The following is a 25,911-nucleotide window of genomic DNA, read 5'->3' as shown; positions in this document are numbered from 1 at the left end:
GCTAGCGGGGTAAATAGAAACGACGGGTATAAATTTAAAATATATTCAATAAATATTTTATTATTAGTAGATTATTAAATTAGTACTTCCTATAATCAATTATTCTTATTTTAGAAAACTTCTTAATTCTTTTAATAATCCTCTTAATTTTGATCAAGGAGACTTAACGGGAGAGGTTTAATATTACTATTATTAACGTTATTTAGTAGCGTATAGCCTTCGATATAAGATAGTTCAGATACCCCTAAAGGTTGGTTAGTGGGCTCGTGTATCCTATTAAGTAAATCGGTAAGCTCTTCACTAGTAATTTTAAAGTCGTTTTTAAACTTTTTAATATTTAAATAATAAATAATATTTTTATTAAATATTATCTCCCTAATCTAAACGATCCAATTTATATAGAGATTCTATATATAATAAATAACAGTTGTTAAATAGCCAATAAAATACCTAATCTAGGCCTTTAAATCATATTTTTAAAATCTTTACTCCTTCTTCTAAACGGCGTTTATTATAATCAATACTTTATACCTATAAATTCGAAAGTAATTTAAATCTAGTTTACGTAATTTTTATTAACTATATTAGTTCGTAATATAGGTATAGAATCGTTCGAAGGGGGATTTCTAATTATATTAATAACGAGGGGAACGATTAATAAAATAAATAGCCGTATAAATAATTTTTAATTATAAATTTTCTAATATTTTCGAATTTAATAATATCATACAGTATTTCTCTTTAATTATACCCTTTAAATATTCTGCCCTTCTATTTTATATTTAAATATTAGGAATAAAAAATTTAAGAATTGTATTATACTGGACGAATCTATCCTTAATCTTATTGCTTATAAATTTATTATTATATTCGATAGTTTCAATATTAATATTATATTAGTATTTAAATATTTAAATATAGCTAATTATAGTATTAATTATTATAATAATTTCTCAATTCGATAAATAGTAGTGCTAAATTATTCTTTACTATCGATAAATAATTAGAAGGAGGTAGTATAATCCTTTAAATTTTAATTTAAAATCGAAGAAATCGACGGCGAATCTTTCCCTTAGGCCGTAGCTTCGGTTTCTCGAAACGCAGCTAACTTATTATTTTATTTTTACTATATTATACGTATCGTATTTAATTAAAGGTATACTATATAACCGTACTCCATTAACGTTTTATAAATAGTCGAATATTTAAGGACCTAAATAGCTAAACTATTAATACTATGTTTCCGCTAGTTATTTCGAAAGTCGTTATATATATAAATTAATTTAATAATAGCGCGCTACGAACGAGGCTCTAATAAATGAAAAGGGGATAGTTTCAATAATTATTTAATTATAAATAATATTTAAATAATAAAAGAATAAGCCGTTAGCCTTCCTTAGATAATTATTTAATAGTCGATAATCCTAATAAAAACCTTACCTTCGCAATTAAAAATAACAAATAAAATTAATAATAAAATTAAAGTAGAAGGTGACTTCCTTTAACCGTAGTTTTAAAGGACTATTCTTACTCTTAATAACAGTATTAACCTCTCTAAACTCTTTAATTTCTATTTAAACATTATTAGCTTATAAAGAATTATCCGGATTAATATAACGAAAGTAAAAGAAACGAATAATTTTATTAAATACGTAAAGCGAACTATTTGAATTGAATATTACTAAACTCTTAAGAGGGTAAATTTTATTTCTAATTTTAAATACTCCGCTATTTAAAAAGTTACTTTATAAGCCCGATTTAATAACTACACTAATTCTTCCTTTTCGATTTTCTCTTCCTTCTTAGAAAATTTAACTATTTCTTTAACGAGCTTTAAATCTCTCGCGAGGTTGGTTTTAATAATACATTTAATAGAGGGGTATAACCTAAAGTATTAAGGCCTCGCGTTTGGATTAACGTATTAATAATCTTTAAAAGAATAATAATTTCTTTTATATATTTTATATACTATACCGTTACCCTTCTTATATAATTAAATTTTAAATTTATTCGATGGGAGTTTTTTCTTTTTAATACCAAAGTCCTTTAATTTCTTATTTTTACTATTATAACGAATATTCTTATTTCTAATATTATAATTTTCGTTATTATATTTCTAGCTATCATATTCAATACTAATTTCGCTAGTATTAAAAGTATTATAATAAATTCTTCTTCTTCCAGCGGTAACCCCATAACGAGCGCTATTGATACTATACTATTTAAAATCCTTATAGACCTCTATATACTTAAGGGTATTAACGGCTATTTCCTGATTGAATTTCTAAGTGCTATTATATTACCCTAGGCGAATGATTATAACCGCATTAATAAAATTGAAATATTATAAATTAGCAACGAGAATTTCCCTGATTCCTTTATTCTAACCGTTATTTATAGCGGTAAATTAAGTTTGTAATTAATTAATCTAATTTTTAAATTCTTTCGTAAAAATAGCGACGGCCTTATAATATATTTTTCTTATTTTGATTTAATCGTCGACCGCTTTATAATTTGTTATTTATTTAAAGTTTCAATACTATTCGTTAATATTATGTTCCTCCCTTACAATTCCATCCCATAGTCCGTAATTAATTAACAATTTTATTTAGGTACGTAAGGCCTTATTATTAACTACGAATTCCTTCCAAACCTTTTTATTATTAAGATAAAAGCTAACTTCTAATTTATAGAATTATTTATTAATAAGGCCGTCCTCGGTAATAAAAGTATTAATTATAATTTCGTTTCGGTCGTAATATTTAATAAGTTCTTTATAATTAATCCCATCTTAATAAATAATAATTTAAGAATTAATACCGCTATCAAAACGTACGAATTCCGCCTTAGTATTATTAATACAGGTTCTAACCTCCTTCGTTATAAGGTAATAATTAGGATAAAGCTATTTCGGGGCGGATAGTTTCTTAGTCTTTCCTTAAAGCTAATCTTTAAATATATTAAGGATACACTTCAACTAAAGTATATGTTCCTATCGCGACCAATTATCGCCGTCTTTGAAGTAAATGACGTTTTCTTTCGTTTTGGTAGGCTTTGAGAAGGATATCGTAAGAATATTGTTATCATATTATTTATTACTAATTCGTAATACTAATCGTTATATTAATAGGGCGCGTATTAGACTGTTAATTATTAAATTTACTAGTATAATTAATTGAATCTATATAATTAACTCGAGCGCTCTCTCTATAAAAGGTCTGGGGGTCTGGAGGTATCCCATATTTGCCAAGACCTGTTAAATTAGGTGGCTGGGACTCTGGCATCTAGCCTACATCTGGCCAGAATACCACCTTAGAATCTGACAGATACGGACGGTCATTTGTCCTGGGATAGACAAAGCTGTCCGCAATCCCCTGGTTGTTGGCCCACATTGTCCGCACCATTAACGCTACTGTCGCAGTTCTTTGACCCTCCAATATTACTCGCCCTGCCCGTGGTTCAGGCGCATTCCATTCATTCGTTCCCTCCGCTGCAGCACTGGCTGCTGCTGGCTGCACTCTGTTAGCTACTACACTAAAAACTCGGACCCACTCGAGGGGAGCCGCACCGCCCTCCTTGCCCTGTCTCTCCTGGACACCATCGAAACCGGAACCTACACTACATCGCATTGCCTTTGACACTTTGTGTGCATTACAGTACAACTATCAACGCGACAACCACTTTCCAGACCTTGCCTCAGCCCATCACCAGCTCTCCGATTTCCAGCATACCCTCTGCCTCCAGCACCTCTGTAATCACACACCGCAACCATGGCCAACGACGAGTACGATGTAAGCCCGCCTCCTCTTTCTTGCCCTCGCCTGCCTTAGCATCATCCCTCGATTCAACTTCCTTGTGCCCCCTTTATTCCGCCAGCTTGCGCTAACCAGCCGCTGACTGTCACAGTTTCTTTTCAAAGGTACCGCAAACATACCCCTCCCCAGAAGCTCTGAAGCAATCGCGACGATGCCATGACGGCGACGGCGACGGCGACGGCAGACAGTTACTGACTGCAGATGCCGCTACCAGTGGTCCTCATCGGAGACTCGGGCGTCGGAAAGTCCAACCTTCTCAGTCGATTCACCCGTAACGAGTTCAACCTCGACTCCAAGTCCACCATCGGCGTAGAGTTTGCCACCAGATCCATCCAGGTCGACTCCAAGACAATCAAGGCACAGATTTGGGATACTGCTGGCCAGGAACGTTATCGCGCCATCACCTCTGCCTACTACCGCGGTGCTGTCGGCGCCCTCCTCGTCTACGATATCAGCAAGGGCGTGACGTTCGAGAACGTGAACCGATGGCTGAAGGAACTGCGCGACCATGCCGACCAGAACATCGTTATCATGCTCGTGGGTAACAAGAGCGATTTGCGGCATCTGAGAGCCGTGCCCACAGAGGACGCCAAGAAGTTTGCCGGTACGTTGCGCATCACAGCAATGACGACATTGTCGCTCGGGAAAGCCGTATCGCCAGGATGACTGACAGAAAGCCGCAGAGGAAAACCATCTATCCTTTATCGAGACTTCGGCTCTCGACGCCACAAACGTCGAGCTTGCGTTCCAAAACATTTTGACTGGTAATGTCTTTCCAAGCCCACAGCTGCTTTGACGCGAGCTTACCGCTAACATGCGATCCTTTGTTCAGAAATCTACAAGATCGTGTCGACCAAGAACTTCGACAACGGCCCCAGCGGGTCCACCGAGGGCCACCAAAACCTGTCTGGCCAGAGCATCTCGCTCAGCCAGACCGCGAACGACCCTCAGGCGAAGTCTGGCTGCTGTTAGGAGGTGCTTGATTCTCCGGGCCGGGAACCGAGTGGCCATGAAGGGTTGAGGTGCAGGGTGCAGCAGGGTACAACAGGGTGCCGAATCAACAACGGCGTCACATATGTCTGACATGAAGCTCATGAGGGATGAAGAGCAGCATCGGGGGAAAAGTACGGACGGACCTTGCCCAGTCTTATTACATCACGGTCGCCGATGGGATGGTCTGTTTTTCTTTTTCTCTCTATTTTTTGGGCTTTCGGGGAGGGGGGAAGGGATGCTCGTCTTCCAGCCTTTCCTTTTTGTTGTTATTACTACTACTACCCCTTTCTTCCCTTTTCCCCCCGTGCTGGTCGTTGGAATTTTCCTCAATGTGGTTAACAAAGCCATCACTTGCGCATGGGTTACGAAAGGTATTATTTAGTTGAAATGAACTATGGGGGATAAACAGCCCTTGACTCAACCTTGCATTGCTCCATGCTGTCAACTTGTCCATCTACAGTAATTACCCCTGTTCGTGCAAGCACCCTTTCGTGCAACTTGCCCTCTAACTGCAACCAGCTGGCGGTCCGCAATTATTTAGTATGGCTAACTGCTAAACTGCTAAATACAAGTCGAACGGCCGCCAAAATTGGTGAAGTTGCACTTATTGGAACCCTTTTGTAGGGGCTTTCAGGGCCCCACAGGTAGGCTAGCGCCCTAAAAAGCCCCCAGAATTTCTATGCCAGGGCATCCAGGCGGTCTTGGCGTGGCCTTCTAAGTGCAAGTGCCCTCTAAGTGCAAGTCGAGTGCTGGCCCGGATTAGTTGCACGAACAGGGGTAATTACTGTATTGCATCCACATCCCCACGCCTCGAGAGTACGTAACGGGAATCGTGTAGGGTCCAGCTATGACATTTGGTGCAACAGCGGAAAAAGTCAACATCCAAGACATCTTATGATGACCGTCATCATTCACGTCACCGGAGACGGTTGGGGTCGGGTGGGTTTGAGTGCGGACAACAGGCCAGTCCCATCCCCCAGGGCGGACAAGAAGAACGCGTGGAACTTTGACTGTGCAGGCAATGGAATCCCCAGAATCTGGGGGTCCGGATTCCAGCCCCAGGTCCATCAGTGAGACAAATGCGGGTACCCAGACCGCCGACCGCCTTCAGCCTTTCATCTGTTCCACGCAGGAGGACAGGGGCGCTAAGATAAGAAAGCTTATCAGAATGGGGCTGCGATTGGCCAGCGAACTTTTTTTGAGAACGGCCCTGGCTGCGCTTCGCCCGCGACGGTTCGTGGATAGGGCATTGAATTCACCTTTGCGATCCGCATTCTGCTTTTCTGTCATCACTTCAACACCACAACCACCAACTTCAGTCACCCTTGTCCTTCGCCCGATTTTGATACCCAAAGAACGACAAGAAAAAAAGAAAAAGATGGCCGCCGTTTACAAGTCGCTCTCGAAGAGCGCCAAGAAGGTCGAGGACACAGAGGAGAACGACAACAACACCACCAATGGCGGCTTCCGCAAGAACAAGCAGAGAGTTCTGATTCTCTCGTCCAGAGGCGTTACCTACAGGTACATATGGACCCTACATACCTGCAAGATGGAAGAAGGAAGGGTCAATTGCAAGATGCTAATTGCTTTTGCGCCCCGATTACAGACACAGACATCTCCTCAACGATCTCGCAGCGATGCTCCCCCACGGCCGCAAAGACGTCAAGTTCGATTCCAAGTCCAAGCTTTACCAACTGAACGAGCTCGCCGAGCTTTACAACTGCAACAACGTCATGTTCTTCGAGGCGCGCAAGGGCAAGGATTTGTACATGTGGTTCAGCAAGGTCCCCAACGGCCCTACAGTCAAGTTCCATGCCCAAAACTGTGAGCACAGCCCATATCCGAGAGATATCCATTCTGAGAGAAGAATCATTTGGTCCTAACAAAAGCACAGTGCACACCATGGAAGAGCTTCACTTCACAGGTAACTGCCTCAAGGGCTCCAGGCCACTCCTCTCCTTCGACCTCGCCTTCGAGCAAGAGCCGCACTACCGCGTCATCAAGGAGGTGTTCCTGCAAATGTTTGGCATTCCCCAGGGCGCGCGCAAGTCAAAACCGTTTGTCGACCACGTCATGAGCTTCAGCATCGCCGACGGCAAGATCTGGGTGCGCAACTACGAGGTCCGGGAGGTGGAGAAGGCCAAGGGCGAGAAGGACAGCGAAGGAAACGACATTCCTGAGGAAAAGTCATCATCGAAAAAGAGAAAGAGCGCGCCCAACGCGGAGCTGTTCAAGGACACAGACGTCAGCCTGGTCGAGATCGGCCCCCGGTTCGTCCTAACGCCCATCATCATACAGGAGGGCGCGTTCGGCGGCCCCATCATCTACGAGAACAAGCGCTTCATCTCGCCCAACCAGGTGCGCTCGGAGCTGCGCAAGGCCAAGGCCGGCAGGCACAACGCCAGGACGGAGCAGGTCAAGGAGAGGCTCGGCAAGCTCGAGACCCTCACGGCGCAGGCGAAGAAGGAGAAGGATGTCTTGGATACCCGGGAGCTCTTTGCTTAGAGGAAGGAGAGGCAGAGCGAGAGAGCGAGAGCTTTTGACAACACTATTTCATCATGTTTGCTTGCGACACATCAAATCAACACACGCCTTAGGTTTAGGGGTAATGAAGGAGTTTTTTGTACTTTTACTGGCTGGCTGGTTTGGTCTGGTTCGGGAAAAAGAAAGGAAATCGATTTGCATTGTACAACATTGTTCGTGGGGATGTGAGAGATGGAGGAGCTGTCCCCTTTTGGCGGGGAAGAGAGAGAAGAGCGTGATCGGTTGGTGGATGAGAATTCGGGTTATAGAGAACTGGCTTCAGAGCGATCACATGAAGCCAAAGACTGGTGGGCCCCGTTCTGGTTCCGATATCGATCTTGTTGAACGAGATGATCAGGGAACGGGAAAAGAACAAGCACTTTCTCGACACCTCCAGCAGTTGAGTGTTCACAACCGGAGTCCGAAGGTTCGAGCTGGGTATGCGTCACTTGTAGACCTCGGGGGTATCTACACCGGTTCTCCTCAGTGGCATCGACATCTCCTCGCGTCAGGAGAGGGCATGTGTAGAAGAGACAGCAGAACATCATAGGGGAAGACTGATGATGACAGAGAGGTTACCACATTGGACTCTACCTTGAATACAGTCACATCGTGAAAAACTGTCACATATTGTAGACATGCAGAGAAAGTATTGTGTATGTTTCATGTTAGTCCAAGGCCGCCTTCTACAAAATGATAAGAAGTGCTAGATTTCCTAACGGATTAGTCGTGTCTGTGGTATAGTAAAGGCGAGGCAAAGGGGCTTTGGGTCGTGTATGCGTGAGAGTTGGCGAGAGTCGAGACTCTTGTTGCTGTTGAAGACAAGGGATGAAGATTGAAGGCCGATGCCTAGGAAAGTTGTTCTCAAAGCGAAAGGCAAACGCTGTCAATGAGTTAATGAACAACTATCGTTCACAGATTCGTCCACATCAAAGGCAAATGACCATAATTTTCATGACTCAGGTTCATCGATATCGGATGAGAGCGTTGATGAGGCTCCTTTCACTTGCAGGTTTGTTTTGGTGAAGTTCGCTACAGGGGACCTGTTCCCTCCAAAACAGTGGCGCAAAGAGCGGGAGGCTCCGACCAGTTGGGCGTCCTTGCGTGCCTGCCTAGCTGGCATGCAGTGCCTGGCCGCCCGCCAATTGCCCATTTCAGCGCTCGTTCTCATCTAGACTCAACACCACAATCACAACCAAACACCAAACACATCCCGATCCGTCCCCCAAACCAAACGCCTCAGCAGCAGCACTTGAATACCTACTCTCTGCATCCCCTCCTTCAGCATTATTCCGCCCTCTCTTTTCAGCAACTTTTGCGCACACGAACTTGGATTTGATCACATACTCCGTCTTTCTTATTGTTTCTTGTCTTCCTTCCTTTTCAAAAAGGCATGCACCGGCAATTCTTCCATAAGCTAGGTAAGCCATACATACTCACCATCGTTCCATCCCCATCTTAGCCGCCGATTTGGTGCTGCCCCTTCCCTTCCTTCCTTTCCGCCTTGGTCACGGCGGCGCGTCCTCAGGCCGCGCGGAAGCCGCTTGAGAGAAGGAGCCATTGGAAAGCTTCACCTTTGAGCCAAGATGGTCTCATATCATTCTTGCTCTTTTGGGTTGTGGTTGAGGGGCGCCGAAGGGTTCGCGGCGCAAGTGTCCGGCCCGGGTCTGGCCTGCCCGCTTCACTCCTGAGACTCCCGGTAGTCGGCACGATTCATCCCTATACACACTCGGAGCCCACATCACACATTGCTTTTCATTCTTGATACTTTCTCCCATCATGAAGGTACAGGATGATATGCTTCAGGTGGCAGATATTGTGAGCGATCACTGTGTTGGGGGACTGCTGTTTCTCTCATCCTCACCCCCGTTGACGATAGCGTCTTTCAATGTCTATCATTCAGCGGTCCAAGGAGTTTACTGCCCAAGACGGCCACGCTTCCCCTCGCCCTGCTCGTTGCTTGTTGTTTCTACCGCAGCAACCTATGCCTCTACCTCTCAAGCAGCACGCCACCCTTTGCCTTGCTGCCAGGTCCCAGTGGACAACTTGGCACGCCTTTCATTTGCTTGTTCGGTCATTCACCTTGCACTTTACTAATACGGTCACGCAGGTTTCAAGAGTTGACACCGGCATTATTACTTTAACCCTTCACATAATCGTCCGTCTGGACGGGCCATTTCAAGATGGTCGACAGCGACAATGATGTCGTGATGGACGGCCAAGATGACTATCCTGCCACAACTGGCGTTCCGCCAACAAGTAATGGCTTCACCAAAACAGAACCGAATGGTCATGACCAGACCGGCACAGTCAAAGAAGAGGAGGACGAAAAGCTATCCGACGAGAAAGACCCGTTTGTCTATCCGGCTCGCCTAAAGCGACGAGGTCTCCTTCCGACAGGATGCTGTTACGACGATCGTATGAAGCTTCACGCCAACGCCGACTTTGGCCCGAACCCCCACCACCCTGAAGACCCGTCTCGTATCGAGCATATCATGAGGATCTTCAAGAGGGAAGGTCTCGTGTTTACTGGCAATGATGAGGACCTCAAGAAGGTCATCCGCACCGACCCGAGGAGGTACATGTGGCGCATCCCGGCCCGACACGCGACCAAGGAGGAGATCTGCATCGTCCACCACCCTGAGCATTTCCGATGGGTGGAAGATCTGTCACGAAAGCCGACATCAGAGCTCCGGCGTCTCTCTACAGTCATGGATCAAGGTAGAGACTCCCTTTACGTCGGGAGTATGACGTTCGAGGCAGCCTTGATCTCGGCTGGAGGTGCTATTGAGACCTGCAAGAGCGTGGTTGTCGGTAATGTCAAGAATGCTTTTGCGGTTATCCGTCCGCCGGGCCACCATGCAGAGTTCGACGCTCCTATGGGCTTCTGTCTCTTCAACAACGTCCCAATAGCAGCCAAGATCTGCCAGACCGAATTCCCCGAGATTTGCCGCAAGGTACTGATCTTGGATTGGGATGTTCACCATGGCAATGGCATCCAGAACATGTTCTACGACGACCCGAATATTCTTTACATCTCGCTACACGTTTACATGAACGGCTCGTTCTACCCCGGAAAACCCGATAACCCGATGACGCCAGATGGCAGTATCGAGAACTGCGGAGCAGGGGCGGGCTTGGGAAAGAACGTCAACATTGGCTGGCATGACCAAGGGATGGGTGACGGCGAGTACATGGCAGCTTTCCAGAAAATTGTCATGCCGATTGCCCATGAGTTCGATCCCGACCTCGTCATCATCTCCGCCGGGTTCGACGCTGCGGACGGCGATGAGCTGGGTGCTTGCTTTGTATCGCCAGCTTGCTACGCTCACATGACACATATGCTCATGTCCTTGGCCAACGGAAAGGTGGCGGTCTGTCTAGAAGGCGGCTATAACCTTGAGGCCATCTCCAAGTCAGCCTTGGCCGTAGCCCGTACGCTCATGGGTGAACCGCCCCCGAAGATGGATGTTCCCAAGATCAACAAGGAGGCTGCCCGGGTCCTGGCTAAGGTGCAGGCGTACCAAGCACCGTACTGGGAATGCATGCGACCAGGCATCGTAGATGTTCAGGAGATGCAGAGCCAAGGTGGCCAAAGGTTACATGATGTTGTCCGCTCAGCTCAGCGCTTCAACCTTTCGGAGAAGTTTGGCATGTTCCCGCTGTATATCCAGCGCGATGTGCTCTTCAAGTCCTTTGAGAATCAGGTGCTGGTTACGAGGAACGCAAGTGAAGCTCGCAAGCTTCTTGTAGTCATCCATGATCCGTAAGTTACAACCGGGTTCTCCGTGTTGGACCGAGCTAATTGTGTGTTGCCATAGACCAGAATTGCACGCCCAGCCAGACCCCCTTGACAATAGTCTCCAGCCGCACGACTCCTGGATTGTAAGCTTTGCATCTTCCGGTCGTTGCGCCAGTACAAGCTAACACAGAATACAGACGGATAGTATCCCGCAGTACATCCAGTGGGCTATCAACAGGAAGATTGGTGTTTTCGATATCAATATCCCTCAATACATCACACACCCAGAGGTAGAGAAAACGATGCCCCGACAAGACGTAGAAAAAGATGGTGCTAACCTCAACATGTAGGATACGGAGTCATTTGCCCCCAAGGTGGACGAGCGGACGCAACAAGCGCAGATCCAGGAGCTCATGTGCTACATCTGGGATAACTACCTCCAACTCTACGACAATGTGGATGACATTTTCCTCATGGGTGTCGGCAATGCTTACCTCGGGGTCAAGCTCCTGCTCATCAACAGAGGTATGTACATCACTCCCATATCCCTTGAGGCTATGATTACTGACATCTGGTTCTTCAAACCCTACAGACGTGAAATCGCGAATCTCGGGAGTCGTCAACTTTGTCAACGGTAACCTCCGTCCCGTCAAATCGGATGTCGACACCGATCTTTCATCGTGGTACAAGGATCACTCCCGGGTCTACGTGTCGGCGGACCATGCATGCTGGGCAGATGCCGACTTGAGTCGGAAGGTTATGAAGCGCCGATTCGGTTCGGTCATTCGCAGCAACGTGAGCGGATTGGGTCGCATGATGAACGAGCACTTCAAGGACGTTCAGGATTGGATGGTTGATAGGATGGTGCCGGAGGAGGAGAAATTGGGGGATGAGATGGTTGAGGATACGTGAGGGATAGACAAAGCCTTGAAAGCTGGTCAAGCTGCAGTTTTGCTGATAGCGAATGCAAGCTGTTGCGGTGATAGCTTAGGCTACAATACTTGATATTTCGATCTACCTAGAGCCTTGCTATCAGGATACTTGGGTGCTAAGGTCGATCATCTGGTGTTCGAGGGTTGGTGAATTTATGGCCTGCTCTTCGTTCTATGAAACCGAGTCTGGTTAGGGAAGGTAAGACCCTCCGCTCAAGACAAATTTGGGCCTTATCGCATTGGACATAGATCGTATTAGAGTACGTAGCAACGTGGTACATATCATTCAAAGAAGACTTTGGTTCATTGGTAAAGTTTACCCTTTACATTGAGCCCTAACCCTGAGAATTGCCACCCGCCAGTGCTTGGTAGCGACGCGTGTGTTCGGCCAGGCCGCGTCTGAAATGCGCTTTGGCCTCCTTCGTGTCCGTGGCGGATTTGGGCCAAGCCACGCCGCCAACGGTTGGAGGTTTGTTGGGGCCCCTTTGCAATCCAGCAGTCGCTGCGGACACCCATCCACGTGACTGCGTGTCCGCGCTAAGCAAGTCGGTCTGAGTTCCCGGCAGGCAAAACTTTAAGCAGGCACTCCTTTGCAGCGGACGACAGTGGACGGTTCACAGTGCACCACGAATCGCGGTCATACGATTCGTTCCTTTCGTTTTCGCCTTGCAGCCTCAACCTCACATTTCCACTTTCCCCGAACAACAACATCTCTAACTTGCATACCAAACAGAGTGACGACATTTCACCAACAACCGCCTAATTTGCTCATCTTCAGCTGCCCCATTATCGTCGCCGATCTTCGCGTTAAGGTCAACAACCACCCCTTATGCGACCAGATTACCCCTTCAAGCATCACCACCACCGCGGGCCTGCAGCACGGCATAATTCTGCTAGAAACCATAACCATACGCCTTTATTGGGGGGACCACCGCCCGATGCTGTGGCGATGGAGAGAAGTAGAAGGTAAGTTTTTCTTGGTTGTCAATGTGTTAATGTTGGTGTTTGTTTAGTGATGGTGGGGGACGCCGGTGCGAGCTTTTGTTTTTACTCATATCTTTTCTCTCAAGTGAGAAATTCAAAGAAAAAATAAAACGCCCTTTGACAATGCCGATTGAGACTTGAATGGAATGGGAACCAACGGGGAACGACCTGCAGCATGGACTCATCGAATCGAGGGGTGGAAGTGATGATTTCATGGGACTCATGCGGTACACGGAGGAGGGGCGAGGGGAGGATGTGGAAAGATACGCAATACGGTATTGCTGCTGCGCGTTGGAGGGCGACGCTGGGGGATCGGACAAACGAACGGGGAGTCGACCATCGGAGTTTCATTGCCCATATCAACACTGAGCAGCAAAGCAACATTGGCGAAGGAACGTGTGTCCGCTGCATTGTATCAGCAATGTCGGGACACCGAGGACGGCGTCAGGACGGACTTCGAATATTCTGCTGGAGGGAATCGAGTCGCATCTATGCATGCGGACCGGACTCTACAACGCCAACCCGCTTTTCGACATGCTCGTCGCTCAACAGCCCCAAGCGCCTCACTCATGCCTGTAGGGTTGTTTAAGTCCTAAACGCCGAAAAATATGGCCACTTTGGCCACTTGTCTGCCTTCAAAAGCTCTCTCGGACCCGGCTCAAAGCCCCGACAACCGACGAGTTCATCAATCCCACGACTTTCACCTTTACAAACAACACATCCGCCATCTCGACCATTATCAAAACCTGGGAAGATCCGGCTTCGCAAACTTTCTCGGACCGTCCTGAACAACCGCTATCGATCTCGATATTTCATCTCCCGCTCGTACCGTTACCGTTACCGTCATCAACTTGACTCACGTATTCTACGATGTCAGAACAAGCCCGCTTAACAGAGATTTTTGTCTCACTGGGCCATAATCCAGATTCGCTTGGATGGATCCAGAACATGACCTTGGAGGAGAGGCAGTACTGGGTCGAGATGCTGGGGGGGAATGGGTCCTCCTCACAGCAAGGCATGTCCAACGTCGAGCAGCAGCAGCAGCAACAGCAAGCCAGTCCGCCCGAAGGAGTTTCCCAGGACAACCCTCAGCCCTTGAACCAACCGACTGCCCAGGCTGCCCAGGCTGTGGGTTTTGATGTCATGGACATTGACACTGCCCAGGCTGCCGCTACAATGGACACCAGGGGCAGAAAACGGTCGAGGTCTCCAACTCTTAAGGCGGCGAGGTCAGACTCGCGAAAAAAGCGGAAACACTACCGCCCGGTTATCCTGCCATGTACCGTTGACGCCGACGGACGGGCAACTTTTCCGGGTCCCAAAACATATGTCGACAAGGTCAAAGAATTGCGACATGGCCGCTTTACTTTGATGGAAGGACAACTTCTCCCTACTAGGGGACTCGAGACCCCCAGGCGGCGGCCTCGCTCTCGCGGCCCTCGCCCCATAACTTTTTGAATCCCGTACTTTCCGGTTCAAAGTCCTCTTAGGTTTTCACTTCCAAGGTTTTCATTTGTTATAAATCATTCCATACGGAGCAGTCTACCTCCGAACCCCAAGAAGGCGAGTCTGCTTGACAGTCTTGGAACATCACTGTCTTTCGCTTTTGTGGATCCATGCTGCCGGGGTTTGATTATGGCTCGGGTTTCTTTTCTTTTTTTTTCTTTTTCTCCTATTCTCAAGCTCGTACTGGCCTAGCGGGCCCACACCATGACTGCATTTTGGAGCTCAACCTATAGCCAGGGAGTGCGTTCTAACAGATGCTCGTATAGATACGAAGATGGGGAAGTTCGGAGGTATGGAGCGGGCGAATCCTACCGACCGTACAACAGAGATCGGTCGCCTCGGGCCACTCGCAGTCCCCTGAGAGACCGAGGTCGTACTCCGCCCGGCGCCAGCGACAGTTATGTTCCAAGTAGATCCCCACGCCGCCGTTCGCGTAGTGGTGACCGGCTGGGTGATCGTATAGGAGAACGTGGAGGAGATCGTGTGGGAGACCGTTTGGTCGATCGTATCGGAGATCGTGTAGGCGATCGCCTGGCTGATCGCGTTGGGGACCGGCTGGGAGATCGTCTCGGAGACCGTCTAGGAGACCGTCTAGGAGACCGCATTCGTGACCGCATGGGGGACCGTGTCAGCGATCGTATGGGAGACCGTATGCCAGACCGTTTGGGAGATCGCATGGGAGATCGCATGGGAGATCGCCCAGGCGGAATGGGTGACCGGTACAGGCGCCCGCGAGATAGGTCCAGGGAACCGGAGAACACTTGGAGAAGACAAGATCGTAGCAGGAGCCGCCCTCGCAGCCCTCCTCCTCGCAGCCCTTCACCACCAAGACGGAGTCCCCCTCCTAGGAGAAGCCCTCCGCCCAGATTTGCCTCTCCCCGTCGCGATGAGCGACCTGAGAGGGCTCGATCACCTCCTCGGCGGGATTTCGAAATACGGAGAAGATCCAGGTCACCATTTGACAACAGAGACAGACTTCGCCGGAATCGCTCACCACTGAGAAGGACACCACCTGTTGGACCGCGAGGAGGATCTTATCGTCCTCGGTTCCGATCTCCCGAACGCCGTGTCCGTGACCAGGACGATCGTTATCCAGGCCCTGCCTATCGACGCCCGGCTTCACCCCCGCCGCCCAGAGATTCAGTTAACTCATCTGCCATTGCGTCTCGCTCTGCGTCAGGCAAATCTTCGCCGCGTCCGGGCTCTCGCCAAAGAAGAGCTGACCGATCAAGACCTCAATCACCGGCACCGGCACCGGCACCGGCACCGGCGTCGGTACAGGCACAGACAGAGGCACCTACACCTGCACCGCGATCCCCTCCACAACCGGCCGCGCCTACTCCTATTCCTGTGCGTGAGACACCCAAGCAAGAGCAACGGCAACCGGCACCAGAACCAGCTCCCACTCCCACTCCCGTTAAGTCGCCCCCTAGAGGCCCAGCGGCTTTGAGAGCACCACCCACCGGTCCTGCGGCAACCAGGAACCTGGCACCGCCTGCAGCGCCATCAGCAAGCCCTGCAACTCGTCATCCTCCTCAGACTCCCAGCGGTCCGTCCCGACCCGACACCTCCAGTCCGCCCGTACCACCCTCGGGACCCCGTGGCTACGTGCCTCCCCCTCGAGGAGGCGGTTTCGTGCCCCGCGGAGGACGTGGAGGAAACAGCTGGTCAGGCATCTCCCGTCACAATGCTGCCGCCAACAGCAACACCAACGGTCCCGCCGCATCGGTCTCGCCCTCCTCCGGCCCGCCCACCGGTCCCAGCAACGCCAACAACATCCCCACCGGCCCTCGCGCGTCCGCAGCTGCTACATCATCCGCCTCCGCCTCCGCAGCCGCAGGAGGCGTCGCCTCCACCTCCTCCCCCTCTCCCTCCCTCAGCAGCTCCGCAAAGCCCTTCAACCCACCCACTGGCCCAGCCGCCCACGCCCACTCCCATGGCCACCACGGTCCGCGTGGCCATCAGCAGTCCCTCACCCTCGCGCAATCCCTCATGTCCAGCATGCCCCCGCTCATCCCCGGCGTCGGCAAGCTGGACCCGTCGACCGGCTCGGCCATGTTGACGGGCGTCACCAAGGACCTGGACCCGCACCACCGCAAGCTGATGGAGGATGAAGAGAGAATTAGGGAGGAGTTGAATGCGAAGAAGGAGAAGCTGAGGAGGAGCTTGAGGATGTGGAGCAAGATGGAGAGGGAGAGTAAGGCGTTTGAGTTGAAGAGCGATTTGAGTGAGAGAAGTCTGAAGAATTTGGCGGGGGAGGGGTTGGGGGGTGCTGCTTTTTAGTAGTATCGGACTGGGTTGTTCGTTTGTCATGATTCTCTGGCTTGTCGCTCAGTACGGGTCGGTCGCTGAGTTGTACGGTTTGATCTGCTCTTCTGGTTCATTCTGAAAATCTATGGTATGGGAGCATACAAATAGACGGTTCATTTGGTTTGGTGGTACTAGACTAGTACGGCAAATGCATGGATGGGTTTCGACAATGGTTTCAGGAGGTCTGGTTCACCAACATCATACATTCATAGATAGATACGCAGCGGGAAAAACAATAAAACATTCAAAACGGTCTTTTCTTCTTAGTGACAAGTTTAGTTGATTGTGCGTGTTGTCAGTTACCTCCGATGATTAAAGCGCTAGAAGGAGAAGGGCAAAAATGAAAATGATGTGTTTACAGAAACGCAACAACATCGTCACGGTTCGTCCTGTTCGTAAGTAACTCCCTGATCTTCCCTCTATTCATGAGACTTCCATACACATGGTACATGGACTGCCATCAACAAAATAACGAGACCTACGCGGAATCCAATCGATGTACATTCGCAACGTTCCTTCCACTCTCAGCGTCATCCACACCATTCCTTCCTAGCATCTCAGTATTCTTGGTGGAGGGGAAGCATGTTGTCGTCGATGGTGGCGATGGTGGTGAAATTCATATGTTGTCGATTGTCCGTTGTATCCAGCCCATTGATACTTTTTCTTGCTCGCTCATTCCCTCATTCCCTTGCCCCCTTGCTCTCGTGAGCGTCACTGTCCGCTACACGCTTTTCGCTCTTTACTTTACACTCTTCGATTTACATATACTCTTCGCTCTTCGCTTTTCGCTGTTCGGGATATTATTCAAGCCCACGGGCAAGTTCCCATCAGATCATCGGGACTTCCTCGGCCGCCCGTCAAGGTGGTCAAGGTCATCCATCAGTGTTAATAACGCTGCCCTGTCAAGGCAGGCCCTCAAGGTTCCCAAGTTTGCCTCTGCCATGCAGTCCACTCTCCTGTTTCCCACCTGACACCTCCAGTCCCAGATTCCGTGACGGTCGATCAGATACCTTGACGGTCCAGGTAAATACCCGAAATACCCTGACGGTCTAGAAGCGTATCATGCCCTTTTGACGACTGATGGAAAGACCCTTGACACCTTGACGTCCACGACACAAGCGGGCGGCAGCGGGCGGCAAACGGATAGAACCTAGACGTTGATCGTATTGCCTGATAAGGCGTTGTCAGACCACACTCACGTCGATACGACGGTAACGGTGACAGTGAATACCACCCACCCCTTTTTTCTTCAACTTCGCCTCATGTTGTCGTATGTCATACCACTGATGGGAATTGCCAATCACCAACTGTTCAAGGACATCGTGTTCTCAGGCCACTGGGTGTTCTGGAGTTTGGTCAATCCATTGAAGGTAGTAGGTCCCATCAAGAAAGACATCAGGTTAGCAAGGTGTTGTCTACTGTTCAGCATACGCGTTTGATACTTACCCTCACCGAAGGCTCTTGTTTCAATGCTCTAGAGCAGTTCACTGCTGGTAAACCGTCGCCGGGAGGCCCGGGAGCAACTAGTTGTGACCCATGGCACAAGATTGCACAGTTAACTGAAACGATCACAGCCATTCAGATACCGAAGTCTAGGCAAACACACAAATCCTATCACAATGTGCAGCTGGGAACAGAATTGGAGGTGAACTCGGTATCTATTTGAGTTCGGATATTATTTTACTATAAGCAGGACTGCCCGAGATCCAACATGCTCGAGTTCAATCCCATGGAATCATTGCCCTTTTTTCATATCTAGGAAAAGACCATTACTTCATAACCGTGCCGGGACGCAACCGATTCAAGCCTTGGAGGCATCGACCTTGGCGACGTAGGAGATGAGGTCGAGGACACGGCGAGAGTAGCCCCACTCGTTGTCGTACCAAGAGACGAGCTTGACGAAGTTCTTGTTGAGGGAGATACCAGCCTTGGCATCGAAGATGGAAGAGGCGGGGTTGCCGTTCATGTCGGAAGAGACAACCTCATCCTCAGTGTAGGCAAGGATGCCAGCCATGGGACCCTCAGCGGCCTTCTTGACGACCTCCTTGATCTCATCGTAGGAAGCACCCTTCTCGAGGCGGACGGTAAGATCGACAACGGAGACGTTGGCGGTGGGGACACGCATGGACATGCCAGTGAGCTTGCCGTTGAGGTCGGGGATGACCTTGCCGACGGCCTTAGCGGCACCAGTGCTGCTGGGAATGATGTTCTGAGCAGCAGTGCGGCCACCGCGCCAGTCCTTGGCGGAAGGACCATCGACGGTCTTCTGGGTGGCGGTGTAGGAGTGGACGGTGGTCATGAGACCCTCGACGATGGTGAAGTTGTCGTGGATGACCTTGGCGAGGGGAGCCAAGCAGTTGGTGGTGCAAGAGGCGTTGGAGATGACGTTGGCGGAGCCGTCGTAGGTCTCGTTGTTGACACCCATAACGTACATGGGGGCATCAGCAGAGGGGGCAGAGATGATGACCTTCTTGGCACCACCCTTCAAGTGGGCGGAGGCCTTGTCGGTGGTGGTGAAGACACCGGTGGACTCGACGATGTAGTCGGCGCCGGTCTCACCCCAGGGGATGGCAGCGGGGTCGCGCTCAGTGTAGAACTTGACCTTCTTGCCGTTGACGACGAGGTCGGAACCCTCAACGGCGATGGTGCCCTTGAAGACGCCGTGGGTAGTGTCGTAGCGGAGCATGTACTCCTGTAAGAGGGATGATGGTCAGAGTCTGAGTGTCATATGAGACAAGGGATGTATGTGTGCGAGGCCAACTTACAGCGTACTTGGGCTCAATGAAGGGGTCGTTGACAGCGACGATCTGGATGTCATCGTGCTCAATGGCATTGCGGAAGACAATGCGACCGATACGGCCGAAACCGTTGATGCCGACCTTGACGACCATTTTGACTATTGGTTTGAAGACTGGTAAGTATCAAGACGTTGTGAAGCAAGTTGTTGAAGGTTGCAAGACGATGAGTGGTAGGATGAAGAAAGTGTTTGGGTGGAAGAGTCTGGGTTTTATGCCGGACTTGTCTGCCTGCCCTTCCTTCCTCTGCGGTCCAGTTCCCTCGTTGCCATGTTTGCGTGGTAGAACAATTGGACGAGGGAGCGTCCAAAGATGGAAGGACCGACTGCAGGCAGGATCGGGGTGGAAGGATTCCAAGCAACCCTTCCAATGCCACCACTACCACCAACCATCCATGACAGATCTGAGTCTCGTCCACATCTTGGGGGAAACAGACGCAGACACAGATGCTGTAGGCAGCTTGGCAGCAAGGCGGGAGGGACTGACTGGGGATGGGATGGGACGGGGACAGGAAGGGAGCGAAGGAGGTGCGGGGTAGCTGCTGCTTCTGCTGCTGCCGCCGCTGACAAGTGACGTTGACATATTTGGAAGTGTCGAGGAAGGAAGCTTGGGATGATGGAGGGACAGGTGTTTCCGTGTTTCTAGGGATGCAGGGGCAGTCACAACATACCTGATGTGGTTTGTTGGTTGGAAAGATGAGGGTATCGCGAGGATGATGATGAAGCAAGAGGAAGAAGAAAGAAAAAAGTTGGGAGGCGGAGGAGATTCTTGTATCTATTATCTAGTCACGGTTTCCCAGCCGACTCCAGCTGCCCTGCTCGTGTCCAGTCTGGTTATTAGTATGTAATCCCCGGTCGGCAAGGAGGGGCAAAAGAGGAGATCCTCATCATCCCTGCGCCAAGAGGAACGCTTCCCATGCCTGCCAATGTCACCGTGGTGGCATGAGCGACATAATTTTGTTGGGTGGTTTCTGCTCGTTCCTTCCATCCCACCAGCCGCCTCCCATCGCGGTTGCATCATCACCGCTGTATGGTGGGCTGTGGTGGGCTGTGGTGGGACATGGTGGGATGAAGTGGGGTGACTCTCCAATGGCTTGGCGCGTGGTGTTAGCGCAGTACCTCACTCTCCACCCTTGCACAAAAGGGTACGCCGTACTCGGCCGCGCCCTTGGCTTGAAGAGATGCCCATCCTTCTTTGACGCCGCCGAGTAGCAACGTGACAGGTCCTTCCGGAGAATCCGTGGATTGCGATCACGTTGTGTGCTTCACGGGTTCAGTCTTTGTAATACTTGAAGATGTCGATGCTGACATTTCTGACTGCTCCAACTGCGAGCCCAGGCCTTGCCCAAAAAAACAGACACTCCGTCACCGGGGGCCGCGACGCCGGTCTCGTACCAGGCTAACGGGCCAGGCGCCAAAATTCCCAGAGAACATCTTTTCTCATCGGGCCTTTGTTTGCTGGTAGGGGAAATCGGCAACGGGGATCAGGCTGGTTCTTTCCGTCTGGACTGCTTGGCTCTTATCAAGCTATTGATAGTCTTGACAGCTCGAAATCGCTCACGCATCGCGTTGCATGCCGTCCTCCGTCCTCTGTCCCAGACTGACTGTCAACACCATCATCACCAGCATCAACATAAAAAAACAACAATGGCAACAACGCATGTATCCAACTAACAAGGACCTGCTCAGCTGACACGGGGTATCCGCCAAGGTACGGAGCGGAATATGGAAACCAAGACAGTCGGTAAGGAACAAGATGGGCTACGGCCCACGGGAAAGTTTGGAGGCATTCGGCTCAAGACCGACGACGGTGACTGTCTTCCATTTTCGCCGTTTCCCCATCCGTCCCCCTCTCGCCGAGACCCCCAGCCCAAGCGGAGCTGCAGTCTGCATCCTCTCTGTCGCGGCGACTGTCACCCACGCTGTCAGTTTCAAGACATTTGTTGGCTCCCTCTATCCTCTCAAATTTGTCAATCCATTCGCTTCGTTTCTTGTGTACTCTTGGACCAAAACGATCGAAGCTCTCTATCTTTGATGACTGAATAATTCGTCATGATCTTGCTCCCAAGTGGATTGCATGGCCATAGCTCCCGTTCGGCAGCTCTTCTCGGCTCCACTTGAGCTTTGAGAGAAGACTTGAAGCTCTTCCCTGCTGTTTCTGCCTGCGCCACAAGTGAAGCCACAGCTAGAAAAAAAGACTCGATATCAACAGCAGCCACACATGATACCCAATCCTTCAATTCGTCCTGCTTGGCATCTTGTCGGCCGGTGCTGCTGGTTGGCTGGTCGGCCACGATAATCCAACATCAACAAAACACTCCCCTATCCCAGCTTGTGCCTTGCTAGACAACGTCCTCGATGGAACGCGAACCACAGTGGATCTGGGGAAAAGGGGGTAAAAAGGAACCAACACCGTCATTGCCCGAACTTACCGCAACTTTAACTTTGATATTGTGGGCAAGGCGGGATCGTCTTGACATCTTTTCGCGGGGTAGATGAGGAGCTATCCTTGACAGTTCGAGACACGATTCAAAACCCCTGGCCAAAACTGACCCAAAGCCGCCCAAAATGCACCTATAACCCTGGCAAAACCCTGGCCCTTCGGCAACACCGTTATCGTCGGGCCCCATTCACCGGAACGGTCCGGAGGAATGCTGCCAGCTTGTTCGATGGACAAAGCCGCCTGCTTCCGGCATTGGCCTTCATGCTCCCCGGATTCCAAGCTGTCAAGTAGCTGCAGCTGTCCAAAAGAAGGGTCCTCCTGGTCACCGTCCAGACCCTCACTTGACGTCACAAAACATTGGCTGTTAGGACGCGGCTACGAGGCTACTGATACCCTATCACTTACACGTTCATGACCGTCGGCTAACAATATCGGATGTGGTGAGCAGATCTATACAACCACTCGAGCCGTGGACAGTTCCCGAAACCACGATCCGGTCAACATGAATCCATGACTATCGTTACAATATGACACCGTTCAAGAAAAGGCTGGTTCAGCAAGGTCAACTGTTGGTCTTGTTAGGATTCTATCTGCGGTATACCCGCGGATGTAATCGGGTCGTCGGGTGTGCTCGGCCCATCCGCTTTCCTGATCTGGACAACCATACGATCACAAGACCAACATCCATCCAACCGACGACAAGCGTTTCGGAGCATCCGCCTTACGACTACGATGGATCTAAAATACGTCGATGCACCTTGATGGCTCTTGGCAGGTAGACAAGGGGGGATCAGCAAGATCTTCAGGTGTTCGGGCCAAGAAAAGCAAGCCCATTGTGTACCCCTGACTGAAGTAAACAAAGCCTTGTCGGACCAGGCTGGAACATGACACTCCCGAATTCCACCAAAATAACACGACCATAGTCTTCCTTCGGCCACTTACGAAATACACAACCATCAGATCACCCTGCGGATACGATTGATCTTGATGCATGGTGGTGGTTTCATGCTTTTGACCAAAATTATACTCGCCGAGCGCGCCCACTGGAAGAAGTTCTTACACCCATGCGGTACCATGGGCCGACCTACGAGTCGCACTCAGGTACCTTTCCGAAACTGTGCATGGCGATGACCTACCGCGGCCCGGGCCGCATTGCCTTTTGCCACAAGTACAATATCGATGGGGTCATATGTTGCTCCAACGAGCGTCGTTACACTTTCCGATTCGACGCGGCTCCCATCTTGCGATGGCCTTGGAGGACCTCTGAAATCCCTACAGGATCCCTTAACCGCTGGTGCTTCTTCATTGGTGCATTTGGCGCGTAAATTCGACATTTGGTCGTCTATCCCGTGGGGTAATTGGGCAAAAAATTACGAGTGTCCTGTCTGGAAGACTTGGTCTGGCCAGTTCTGGCTGGAGCAAGACTGGATATCTGGCGCCCACGAAGGATAACTAACTGTACATACTCGCTGCATTGAACCGGTAATTATGAGGAGACGACCTTCATCGTCATGTTTGTATTGCAGGTACAGTACTCAGTCTCTTGTGTTTCCTTGCTTCCCCAATGGATCCAGACACTTCCCCCACAGCCAGTTCCCCCCACGAACACTCCTCTCTATCTTTCCTAATGACATGACTGCAATAGTCTTGGCATTCCTTTCCGTCTATCTCCGCCTCCAGGGACTCGGTGCTTGCAGAGATTACAAGTCTGGGTCACTGTCTGTGTCCGGATCACTGACCGTTTCTGGATCACTGACTGTGGCCCTCTGCTTCTTCCTTCCCTTCATTCTGGTCTTACCATTCCCATCCCAACTCCCCTCCCTGCTCCCATTCCTATCCCCATTTTCACTCCCCAGCCCCCTTTTATTCCCATCCCCCTTCCCATCACACTTTCCCAAACCCACATCCGTCCCTCTATCCGCTATTTTCGTCCCAGTCTCCTTAAACTGCTCCGCAATCATTGCTATGAGCTGCCCCTCCGTCGCCATGTCGAACGCCTTCCTCGTGAAAATTTCCATATTGTCGTCTTCGTCCAGTGTGGCTACGGTGTCTTCTAGCGCAATCAGTCGCTCGCAGAGGGCGCCCGTGATGATCTTGAGGTCGTCGATGCGATCCCAGGTGTATTGGTAGAGTGAGGAGATTTCGGAGAAAGCTGGCTTCGTGGTCGTGGTCGTGGTGGCGGCTGGTGCCGTCTTTTTCGAAGGTGATATTTGAGGGACGGATTTGCTCCTGGTGGTTCGGGGTGGGAGGGGGGTTGGTGGCTTGGGTTGGGAGTGGAGAAGGGAACGAGGGGATGAGGGGGGTTGAGACAGTGAGGATGATGTAGCTGGATGGAGGCTCTCACTTTGAGAGCCGTTAGGACCTGGAGTAGTCATCTGCGAGGAGAGGGGAAGGAGTAGAAAAACAGTCGGGGCGCGGCGAGAATTTGGGCGTTGCAGTTGGGTGTGGGCAACTGTTGGTGAGTGTATTTGTTGGGTTTCATGGCGTCCGCAACACTGACTATCTGCCTGTTTTATGTAGTGAAAAACGCATGGTCAAACTATCTCCCAGAAGATGCCAGAGTACATCTCGTTTTCTCGAGACAAGTGGTTTGGGATCTGCAATTGTCGGCCTTCTTCTCCTTCTTCGGTTTGACGTGAACAAAATATCCCAGGCAATCTTCCCCACAAGCGTAATTCTGGCTCACATGGACAAAATGGTAAAGCATGATCTAACAGAAAACCGTAGGTAGCAAACAAAATCAAGGAGTAAGAAGAGCAAGGGAAGCTTGAATGTCAAGGATATTGTTAAGGCCATGGAAAGAAATGCGGGTTAAGAGTTGGGATTGGAATCGAGACGACAAGAGCAGGTATGAGAACGGAACCATGTCTACTAGAGGCATTGGGAAGAGGAGGAGGAGGGTAGAGATATGGAATGGTGATGGGCAGACAGTACGAGCAGGAAGATAGTCATCGAAATGTTGAGAGACACATGTTCCCAAATGGCTACGGCTGGAGCAAGTCTCGCTGAATAGTGTACTCGAAGATGAACAATTCAAGCACACACACATGTCACGCCACGAAGCTGCTTATATGTGCAATTTGGATGATTTTCGTCAAGTAATAGCTATTTCCGAACCGTATCCATGATCTCTCTAATCCGCTGAGGGCTTTCCTACCCTACTCTCTCGCGCATCCATAAACGACTCCAACTTAAGGGAGTTGATGCTTGAGAAGAGCACCTAGCGAATTTCTAAGTGCCATGTTCCATGTGAAAGAACCATCTGTCATGTATCATATCTTCGTATGATCATAAACCTCGTAAAATCGTAACCTCATAACCTTCATAACCGTTGTAACCTGTTTATCCGTGACCTGCCAAAGAAGAAAAGAAAAAGGAAAGCGCCTGAAAATGCATCATGGGTATCTCTGGGTATCATGAATCATCATCCCTCCTTCCAAGTGCCAAGTGCCAAATCCGAAATATGTAAAAACCTGTCCTGTCTGAACCAAAGTGACTGACCACACACTGATAATGTAAAGGTCTTGTTGCCATGAATCTTTGTGTATGCTGTTGTTGTATTCAACAGCAGCGCCGAACATGGTGAGTTTGATGAAAGCAAGTAATGAAATGGGAAAAAAGGAAACCGTAACCGTAGCAGTAACTGTAATCGTGGCTGCTTTGCTGTTTGTCGATCTGTTTGCCGACTTTGTTTTGTTTGTTTGTTGATCTGTTGTCAACTGGCTGCGTGCCGATGTCTTGAATGGCCGATACATAAGACCAAATCGTTCGCCTTTCACCAAACTGTTTGTTGGTGAATGTCGTTGGATGTTGGACGTTGAAGCCTTTCAGACACCAATCTTTGTTGCGCCTGACTAGCGGAAACACTT

General features: G+C 49.6%; 8 protein-coding genes across 8 annotated transcripts; 5 read left to right on the top strand and 3 right to left on the bottom strand.

The window, feature by feature from the left end:
- The first annotated feature begins 3,352 nt into the window (after nucleotides 1-3,352).
- Nucleotides 3,353-5,229, top strand: B0H65DRAFT_466538 (ras family-domain-containing protein). Its single transcript, XM_062826858.1, has 5 exons — nucleotides 3,353-3,791; nucleotides 3,907-3,919; nucleotides 4,030-4,419; nucleotides 4,499-4,579; nucleotides 4,648-5,229. Exons 1-5 carry the CDS (start codon nucleotides 3,771-3,773, stop codon nucleotides 4,785-4,787), a joined length of 645 nt encoding a protein of 214 aa, XP_062682014.1. The 5' UTR covers nucleotides 3,353-3,770; the 3' UTR covers nucleotides 4,788-5,229.
- A 957-nt stretch (nucleotides 5,230-6,186) lies between these two features.
- On the top strand, nucleotides 6,187-7,313 carry B0H65DRAFT_509117 (Brix domain-containing protein; the record flags this gene model as incomplete). The annotated part of the gene is made up of 3 exons (XM_062828281.1): nucleotides 6,187-6,329; nucleotides 6,415-6,632; nucleotides 6,703-7,313. 3 exons carry the CDS (start codon nucleotides 6,187-6,189, stop codon nucleotides 7,311-7,313), a joined length of 972 nt encoding a protein of 323 aa, XP_062682013.1.
- A 2,201-nt stretch (nucleotides 7,314-9,514) lies between these two features.
- On the top strand, nucleotides 9,515-11,985 carry B0H65DRAFT_426779 (uncharacterized protein; the record flags this gene model as incomplete). The annotated part of the gene is made up of 5 exons (XM_062824651.1): nucleotides 9,515-11,097; nucleotides 11,153-11,216; nucleotides 11,271-11,363; nucleotides 11,424-11,598; nucleotides 11,666-11,985. 5 exons carry the CDS (start codon nucleotides 9,515-9,517, stop codon nucleotides 11,983-11,985), a joined length of 2,235 nt encoding a protein of 744 aa, XP_062682012.1.
- A 2,588-nt stretch (nucleotides 11,986-14,573) lies between these two features.
- On the top strand, nucleotides 14,574-17,004 carry B0H65DRAFT_204694 (uncharacterized protein). Its single transcript, XM_062821853.1, has one exon. The coding sequence runs from the start codon at nucleotides 14,700-14,702 to the stop codon at nucleotides 16,776-16,778; it is 2,079 nt and encodes a 692-aa protein (XP_062682011.1). The 5' UTR covers nucleotides 14,574-14,699; the 3' UTR covers nucleotides 16,779-17,004.
- On the top strand, nucleotides 17,005-17,982 carry B0H65DRAFT_204693 (uncharacterized protein). The gene has a single exon (XM_062821852.1). It carries the CDS (start codon nucleotides 17,231-17,233, stop codon nucleotides 17,774-17,776), a length of 546 nt encoding a protein of 181 aa, XP_062682010.1. The 5' UTR covers nucleotides 17,005-17,230; the 3' UTR covers nucleotides 17,777-17,982.
- Nucleotides 17,983-18,606: 624 nt separating this feature from the next.
- Nucleotides 18,607-19,696, bottom strand: B0H65DRAFT_442777 (glyceraldehyde 3 phosphate dehydrogenase; the record flags this gene model as incomplete). The annotated part of the gene is made up of 2 exons (XM_062825596.1): nucleotides 18,607-19,497; nucleotides 19,571-19,696. 2 exons carry the CDS (start codon nucleotides 19,694-19,696, stop codon nucleotides 18,607-18,609), a joined length of 1,017 nt encoding a protein of 338 aa, XP_062682009.1.
- A 3,587-nt stretch (nucleotides 19,697-23,283) lies between these two features.
- On the bottom strand, nucleotides 23,284-24,417 carry B0H65DRAFT_574265 (uncharacterized protein; the record flags this gene model as incomplete). Its single annotated transcript, XM_062830578.1, has 1 exon — nucleotides 23,284-24,417. The coding sequence occupies one exon, from the start codon at nucleotides 24,415-24,417 to the stop codon at nucleotides 23,743-23,745; it is 675 nt and encodes a 224-aa protein (XP_062682008.1). The 3' UTR covers nucleotides 23,284-23,742.
- Nucleotides 24,418-25,317: 900 nt separating this feature from the next.
- On the bottom strand, nucleotides 25,318-25,837 carry B0H65DRAFT_466515 (uncharacterized protein). Its single transcript, XM_062826857.1, has one exon. The coding sequence runs from the start codon at nucleotides 25,795-25,797 to the stop codon at nucleotides 25,438-25,440; it is 360 nt and encodes a 119-aa protein (XP_062682007.1). The 5' UTR covers nucleotides 25,798-25,837; the 3' UTR covers nucleotides 25,318-25,437.
- Nucleotides 25,838-25,911: the final 74 nt, after the last annotated feature.

This window comes from Neurospora tetraspora, assembly GCF_033439725.1.
Source record: "Neurospora tetraspora strain CBS 560.94 chromosome Unknown B0H65scaffold_4, whole genome shotgun sequence".
NCBI lineage: Eukaryota > Fungi > Ascomycota > Sordariomycetes > Sordariales > Sordariaceae > Neurospora > Neurospora tetraspora.
Note: the sequence above shows the minus strand (reverse complement) of the source record. Positions and strands in the feature narration are given on the sequence as shown.

Coding starts and splice junctions, on each gene's coding strand:
- B0H65DRAFT_466538 (XM_062826858.1), top strand. CDS start 3,771: ATGGCCAACGACGAGTACGAT. Junction 4,420..4,498: donor GGACGCCAAGAAGTTTGCCG/GTACGTTGCGCA, acceptor AGAAAGCCGCAG/AGGAAAACCATCTATCCTTT. Junction 4,580..4,647: donor GTTCCAAAACATTTTGACTG/GTAATGTCTTTC, acceptor TCCTTTGTTCAG/AAATCTACAAGATCGTGTCG.
- B0H65DRAFT_204694 (XM_062821853.1), top strand. CDS start 14,700: ATGACTGCATTTTGGAGCTCAACCTATAGCCAGGGAGTGCGTTCTAAC.
- B0H65DRAFT_204693 (XM_062821852.1), top strand. CDS start 17,231: ATGAGACTTCCATACACATGGTACATGGACTGCCATCAACAAAATAAC.
- B0H65DRAFT_466515 (XM_062826857.1), bottom strand. CDS start 25,797: ATGTATCGGCCATTCAAGACATCGGCACGCAGCCAGTTGACAACAGAT.